Source organism: Tachypleus tridentatus, unplaced genomic scaffold (genome assembly GCF_004210375.1).
Source record: "Tachypleus tridentatus isolate NWPU-2018 unplaced genomic scaffold, ASM421037v1 Hic_cluster_1, whole genome shotgun sequence".
Taxonomy (NCBI): domain Eukaryota; kingdom Metazoa; phylum Arthropoda; class Merostomata; order Xiphosura; family Limulidae; genus Tachypleus; species Tachypleus tridentatus.
In genome coordinates, this window is record NW_027467777.1 from 16030624 (window position 1) to 16039646 (window position 9023).

The window sequence follows — 9023 nt, forward strand, 5'->3', positions numbered from 1 at the left end:
TTTCTAAAATTATTTTACACTTTAAAAAGGCACAAAGATGTACACTGTCACCTACACATTCAAAAACACAGCAAGCTTAAATGTTTACACACAGCTCCCACACTGTCACCTACACATTCAAAAAAAACACAGCAAGCTTAAATGTTTACACACAGCTCCACACTGTCACCTACACATTCAAAAACACAGCAAGGTCAAATGTTTACACACAGCTCCTACAGTGTCACCTAAACATTAAAAAACACAGCAAGCTTAAATGTTTACACACAGCTCCTACACTGTCACCTACACATTAAAAAACACAGCAAGCTTAAATGTTTACACACAGCTCCTACACTGTCACCTAAACATTAAAAAACACAGCAAGCTTAAATGTTTACACGCAGCTCCTACACTGTCACCTACACATTAAAAAAACACAGCAAGTTTAAATGTTTACACACAGCTCCTACACTGTCACCTACACATTAAAAAAACACAGCAAGCTTAAATGTTTACACACAGCTCCTACACTGTCACCTAACACTGCGTTTAATGTTTACACATAGTCCTGCTACACATTAAAAAACACAGCAAGCTTAAATGTTTACACACAGCTCCTACACTGTCTCCTACACTTAAATGTTTCAAAAAACACAGCAAGCTTAAATGTTTACACACAGCTCCTACACTGTTACCTACACATTCAAAAAACACAGTGCAAAAACTGTTCACCACACAGCAAGCTTAAATGTTTACACGCAGCTCCTACACTGTCACCTACACATTAAAAAAACACAGCAAGCTTAAATGTTTACACTCAGCTCCTACACTGTCACCTACACATTCAAAAAACACAGCAAGCTTAAATGTTTAACGCAGTCTCCTGTGTCCACCTACACATTCAAAACACAGCTAAATGTTTACACACAGCTCCTACACTGTCACCTACATTCAAAAACACAGCAAGCTTAAATGTTTACACGCAGTCTCCTACACTGTCACCTACACATTCGCACGCACAAACACGATGCACGAGTTACACGATTTCAAAAGCTACGTACACTCTCACCTACACATTCAAAAAACACAGCTTCAGTTAAATGTTTACACGCAGGCTCCTACACTGTCACCTACACATTCAAAAACACAGCAAGCTTAAATGTTTACACGCAGTCTCCTATACTGTCACCTACACATTCAAAAACACAGCAAGCTTAAATGTTTACACGCAGCTCCTACACTGTCACCTACACATTAAAAAACACAGCAAGCTTAAATGTTTACACACAGCTCCTATACTGTCACCTACACATTCAAAAACACAGCAAGCTTAAACGTTTACACGCAGCTCCTACACTGTCACCTACACATTAAAAAACACAACAAGCTTAAATGTTTACACACAGCTCCTACACTGTCTCCTACACATTCAAAAACACAACAAGCTTAAATGTTTACACGCAGCTCCTACACTGTCACCTACACATTCAAAAAAAACACAGCAAGGTTAAATGATTACACACAGCTCCTACAGTGTCACCTACACATTCAAAAACACAGCAAGGTTAAATGATTACACAGCTCCTACAGTGTCACCTACACATTCAAAAACACAGCAAGCTTAAATGTTTACACGCAGCTCCTACACTGTCACCTACACATTAAAAAACACAGCAAGCTTAAATGTTTACACGCAGCTCCTACACTGTCACCTACACATTCAAAAACACAGCAAGCTTAAATGTTTACACGCAGCTCCTACACTGTCACCTACACATTCAAAAACACAGCAAGGTTAAATGTTTACACGCATCTCCTATACTGTCACCTACACATTAAAAAAACACAGCAAGCAAATGTTTACACGCAGCTCCTACACTGTCACCTACACATTAAAAAAAACACAGCAAGCTTAAATGTTTACACACAGCTCCTATACTGTCACCTACACATTCAAAAACACAGCAAGCTTAAACGTTTACACGCAGCTCCTACACTGTCACCTACACATTAAAAAACACAAGCTTAAATGTTTACACACAGCTCCTACACTGTCTCCTACACATTCAAAAACACAACAAGCTTAAATGTTTACACGCAGCTCCTACACTGTCACCTACACATTCAAAAACACAGCAAGGTTAAATGATTACACACAGCTCCTACAGTGTCACCTACACATTCAAAAACACAGCAAGGTTAAATGATTACACACAGCTCCTACAGTGTCACCTACACATTCAAAAAACACAGCAAGCTTAAATGCTTACACGCGAGCTCCTACACTGTCACCTACACATTAAAAAACACAACAAGCTTAAATGTTTACACACAGCTCCTATAAAGTAGATTTTTCACAGCTCACGGATTGTGTGATAAGAAAACTACGTTTAAGCATTTTTCTTAAAACACTGCTTTTGAAACAACAGAATTAAAACTTTAACAGTATACCTGCAAAACTAGTACATATTTAGAAAACATTAACAGTTGTTTTTAAGTTTCATAACACAGGTAAATTAATATTACAATCATACATGGACTTTTTTTTTTACACTAAAATACCTTTAATTTGCAAGCTTTTGGCCCTCTTGCTATACACTTAAACTAAGTAATAAAAATAGTAATTTCCTTATGTTTATTATATTGAAGTAATCAAATTATTCATTCATCATATTTTCTGTATGGTGAATAACTTTAATACCAGATGCAAGTTATTGTTACAGTTGTTGTCCACATATATATCCCACAACATTCCACAAATAAATATATTGCTCAGCTTATTGATGCTGAACAAAAGCTCTGATAATAAGGCCTAAAGCTTGTAAATAAAAGTATTTTATGTTGAAAAAAATATGCATGTAAGAGTGTCATTATAAACACCAAAGTCACAGAAATCTTCAGAAACACACATTAAATTTAGTTTTTTAAAACATTATTTACCAATATCTGCAAGTTACATGATAAAGTGCAAAATAAAAAAGCCAATAATATATAAAACTAAAATTTATAATAATGATAAAATATATTCCAGAATAAAATGGACGTATGCTTGTTAGACATTCTCATGTCTTGGCAATGATCTATATTATTGCTAGAAATACAATTTACTGAGACAGATGCATGCACATGCAAGATTTAAATAATTTACATAATTACCTAACCTGTTACACCCTCTACATATACAAAACAGATTTACAAAATGAAATCACACAATGCCCAGAACAACATTTTTTTTTAGGAACTAAACTAGTTTTGCATGATTTTATATAATCTTCAGAAATTAACAAGTCTCATGATACATCTAATTAAAAAACTGAACATTATATTAACTGACTGAAAAAGTGGTGACTGAAACAAATGGCCAAAAGTTGTTTCAGTACTTTCAAATTTCACACAGTTTTTAAAATTGTTTATAGAAATTATAAAAAATATAACAAACTATATGTTTACAGTTAAATAACACTCTACTGTTAAATGACAGTGCAACATGTTTAGCCACAGCTAATTCATTACTTTTATATTTATCTGTAACATTTTCATATTCTTTACCTCATAATCTGTATTTTGATAAAGTGCACTTTTAAGTTAGAATAAAAGGAAAAAGAGGTTATATTTGGTTCTATAGTAGACTATTTCCACTACAGCTTGTCTGATCAGAGTATATTAAACCACAGTTACACAGAATTTTATTGATGTCATATTTTACTTTGTCTTTTAAGACCAATAGTACAGTTTCTTAATGTATAATAAGGAAATCATGTTAACCTTAAAATTACTGATTTTCAAACATATTACCTATTTATGTACAAATAACACTATGTAACACAAATTTTGTTAGTATGTGTTATTTCCTAATTGCTTATGTTGTAAAAGTACAGAAAATGACCATTATTCCCTTCAAACTTTGCTTTTGTGACCTGGATAATGAAATTTAGAAATTAACCTATTTTCTATGTAAAAACAGGCAAATTTGCACATTTTCATTTACATAAGGTCTGAATAAAACAGCATATGAATCAAAATTTACATGTATTTACACTAAAGTTATACAAAAATGTTTAGAAGTGAGTAGTTTTTCGAGACTTCTGATTGTAATGTAAATCACTTTCACGTATCAGCCCCAAATATAATCTCCCATTATGTTTTCGTTATATGCCAGCAGGTCACAAAAGCAAAGTTTGAAGAGAAAAATAGGTCTTTTCCATTTACTTTAGGCATAAGCAATTGGGAAATAACACTTTCTGCCCAAGAACAAGAAAAAATAAACATTTTGTTACATAGTGTAATTCTGAGTAAGCACATAGACCGTATTTACATACAATACGTTACATTGTGACACCTCTAAAGTACTATTACTCCTACAGATTTAGTGTTTATTTCAGATCCTGTAAATAATGGTAGGAATATATCTTCTACAAGTAAATTCAACTCTAACATTAAATATTTATGATAAGTAGAGACATTTAAAGACACAAAAACAAATACAGAGAAGTTAGACTTTTTGTTAAGCAGTGTTAAAAACTAAACTTTTATCCCATTCATAACACTCTACTATATAGGTGTCTAAAAAATTTGAAATTCAATGTTCAGTCTTTAACACAAACTGAATGTTAGGGACAACCACCTTTATGTGGTTTTTAAAATCTACTAATATACTATTACCATGCTGTCAAATAAAACGTGTTATCCACATATCTAAACCATACACTTAGTCTTACTAAAGTTATACTTACAGTACAAGTGTCAAAATCATTAATAACTTGATCTAGAAGGAACTAGAAGCTACTATATCTGAACTATTAATCTTTCCCTAAATGTTATTTCACCTTTAAAATATCAGTTACAAAAACAACCTCAGATAAGATTTACAGAATAAAAACTTCTTATAAAAGAATTTATTAGTAATAAGAGAATATTTGTGAAATGAGAAACTACATCAAATGAAGCTGATCTATTGGTTCCAAATTAATATTTTAAAATTATCTTACAAAGTAATAAAAAAAGAACATTTTTACTAGAATATTTAGCGATGAACCAGATGAAGAACCAATCTTTCCCACATCTGGAACTGAATACCAAGAGTATGGCATTTTGTAGCTGAGAACATTTTTGTTTACTGTAACAATTCAAACACCAAATGTTCTGTAACATCAACATGTGTAAGTATGCTCTAAAATATTTAGTTATAATAATTATCTTAATAAAGGTTTTAACCCACAGATTACCTCAGTGTCCTTTGATACTTCATCAGACTTTTCATTTTTTATTTTAAAATCAGAGACTGTAACTGAAGATTCCTCTTCTGTGGAAACATCTTCTCTTGTTACTAGAGGGGAATAATAACTACTTTTGTAACAATGTGTATCACTACATTAACATAGTTTAACATGATAGATTCCGGTCAAGTTCCGTTTGTTTATCTTTAACCACAACGTTAATATATTGACACTTAATTATAAAACAGAGTGATAAATGACCAGTAATGATCTTAACATATTTTTCCTTAAAATTCTGTTATTTATATTTAATTTGTTCATAAAATAATTATTCTAATAATATTACTTTCACAAATATAATATTCAATAGTATGGGGTGTCCATTAATTAATGAATCTCTATAAACTGAATACAATAGGAATCACACCACCTAAACAGCTGTGATACATTACACCTGAGGAATATTCTCCAGAAGAGTATTTTCCCACTATCACAGGTGTAGAGAAGCAAATAACACAAATATGAAATAACTGTGTGGTCAAATAACCCATGTAATATGATCATCTGGATTCCAAACTATTAATAGTGGACACAATAAAAACAAACTGAAGTGTTAGCCCTCATTATACCATCAACCACAACTGTTCATTATCTAGTTCTTATCCAACTAAATTAATAAGGTGTAACAATATTAAAGTTTTAACACTTGTATCAAAAATTAAAATTAAATTTGTCTCCCATCATTAGAGATGTAATTTTATTTATTTTTTTACTGAAAACAAAGTCCAAACTTTAAAGATTGCTCACAAAACAAAAATATTGTAATAAAAACTCTTAAACTGAACAACAGTAAACTTTTTTAAATTTCACATACTGAGATAATTCCATTAATTCTAAGTTCTTCATAATTAAAACTAAACTTTTATTACTTTATTGTGAAAATGAAGCAGTGACAAAAAATAATAGAATTGGTTTTCAAAAGTTACTCTTAACAGTAACAATATTAACAACAGTTCGTAACTATCTGGTACTGAGTATTTATTTTCAGGCTATAAGTACAGATATAATGGTTAAGACTAGAAGTTCACCTTTGAGAGTTTGTCAGATGTAACAGGTGCAAGGAGTGGGATTTATTTTGGAACATGGGACTGGCACATATTTTGAAGGGAAGCCAGTAATGAAGAAGTGTAATTTTTATGTACATTTTGTAGGATGGAGGCAAAGTTAGACAGCATCATAATTAAAGTAGAGGTAACAGATAGAAAGAAGTGTAGATTGTGGGAAATCACAGCAGGAGTTCTTTTACAGGCAAGAGAGACATCAACTAACAATGACTTTCAGAAAATTAGAAAAAAGAACTACCAGGGTTAAAAGTAGTAAATCTAATACTCATTAGTCTACTGTGCTAAATAACAAATGTCAGCTCTCAGCATGAAAAACTACTGGAGGGAAGGAAAACAAATGGGGTCAAAGATTGTGGGTAAGGAGGTTATAGTTATGGGTGATTTCTTGACAAGACATGGGGATAGAATAGTCTGAAGAGAAATAGGGAAAAAAGAATCAGGTGGAGGATATAACTGATAGGTATAATAAAGAGAACTACCAGAGATGCAGCTTTTGTGATTCATGTAAGGAAAAGTAGGTCAGAGGGCAATAAGAAAGCTTTTTGGAATGGATAGTTGACATGTAAATAGGAAAGGACTGGTTTGTTTGCTAAGGCTATTTACTCAGCTGTAAAAGAACATAAAATAAGGTGAGTGACAGGAAAAACTACATGCAAAAATAATAAAAGGCAAAGAAAATTTTAGCATGGAAAATTACTACAGGAGTAGTCATAAGGATAGGCTTACTAATTACTGTTATAGTGTTAGGAGTATAAAAAATAAAATAGATGACTTTGGAGCACTGGTGGGAAAGAAAAATTTTGGTGTAATGGAAATAAATGAAACATGGTTAAACATAGATGAAGGAATAGTCAATAGATTATTTAAATTATTTGATGACATTACGGTCTAGGGTGTCACTAGCTGTGAAGAGGATCTGCTGATTACATGTCAGATAGATTTTAATTATAATAAATACAAGATAATGCATGTGAGTTATCATAATTTGGATTGGAATAACCCCAACAGTTATTAAGTCTCCATGAGTCTCCAAAGTCACCCAAGCAGTGTACTGTGGCAAAACAAATAAGAATTTTAGGTTGTATCTGTAGAAATACTGAGTACAAGTCTAAAGAGGTTATAATTTCATTGCATAGGTCATTGGTTACCCCATATTTGGAACATTGTATCCATTCATGGGTTCCTTGCCTTAGGAAAGACACTAAATTATTAGAAATGATTCAGAGAAGGGTTACTAGAATAGTCCCCAATATAGAGGTATTGTCACAACAGGAGAGGCTGAAATCTCTCAAATTGTTTTCTCTTTAAAGAGAAGAGTTGGAGGGTATCCAGTTCAGGTGTTTAAGATTCTAAAGAGAACTGATAGTGTCAATTTTTTGTTTTATTTAACAAAGAGAAAGCAGGACTAGGAATACAAATATACATAGGGTAGAGATTATCTTCAGCTAAGACAGTTCTATTTTTCTAACAGGGTAGTTGACCTTTGAAATGTGTTGTCTTCAGATGTTGTAAAGGCAGTAAATTTGAGTGTAAGAAAAAGCTTAATAAGGATATAAATAATAACAACTGGCTTAATATAAATAATAACAATTGTGACTTAAATAATGAAACAGCAGCGATGGACCAATAGATCCCCATGTTGTTTCAAAATGCTATATTAAAATATCTCTTGCACTTCTTTCTCAAAAGAAATAAATTGATAAATTTAATCTATAAGAAAACTATATCATTTGAATCTTCCTTCAGTTTATGAAACTGGTGATGGCATGTGGCAAAGCCATCAGATAGTCCATGGCACTTTACAATAAGTTTCGAGTACAGTGAGTGATGACAAACAGAAGCATTTTCTTCTTAAAAAAAACATTTTAAAAAATTCACATTCCCTAACTTTAAATATCACAATTTTATTTACTGGATTGTTATAACGGATCTCAAAAAATCTGAAACATCCACTTTATCCACATATGTGTAAGTTGCTTGTAAATAGTCCAAGGAAAAAAATAATATTTTGTGCAGACTATTAAAAATATTGACCTTTCCTTCTCCAGTAATTTTTATTCTGTTCTAGTTTCATTAAATTGGAACTAGCATGTACTCTGTCAAGAAATGTGTAGTTTTATTGAAGTATTGCATGTTTGGTATTAAAGTAACAATGTTATTTTAAATTTACAATAATTTCACATTATTTTGATATTTCTTCATACAGGATAAACAACAGCACAAGACCAGTTTCACATTATTTAACAAAAACAAATACCAATATTTCAAAACAAAACTGATGGGAGTTTTATCACACTTTGGGAGCATTGTTTGATTGTTACTTGTGAAAGTTGCTTATCATGTGAGCACAAGGTGACAAAGTTTATATTTCAGGTTTAACTTAGAAAGCTAATTACAGTTTTGAATTCATCATGAATAAGTAATCAGTTTAATGTATTTACAATATTAAAACTAAAATTTTCCCTCATTCAGCAGAAAATTTTAGTAAAATATGAAGACAGTTTTTGATTTTGTACAGTTTGAAAGTTTTTTTATCAGATGTTTTGAAGTTACTTTAATACTATTAAGATACAGTTAATACAATGAACTTCTTTGTCTTACTAAAGGGTTGTTTTAACATTTAACTTGTAGTTTCACTTTTTTTATATTATTCTACAGAGGACTCAGACTAGTGGGAGAAACTAACAAAAGTTTCTCTTGG

General features: G+C 31.7%; 1 protein-coding gene across 1 annotated transcript in view; it reads right to left on the minus strand.

Annotated features, from left to right (window-relative positions):
* The window catches only part of LOC143241692 (uncharacterized), a 57196-nt gene that overhangs the window by 41142 nt on the left and 7031 nt on the right, over window positions 1-9023 (minus strand). The window contains exon 3 of the mRNA XM_076484923.1: window positions 5208-5325. Within this exon, the coding sequence (XP_076341038.1) occupies window positions 5208-5325 (118 nt within the window). The remainder of the gene's footprint in view (window positions 1-5207; window positions 5326-9023) is intronic.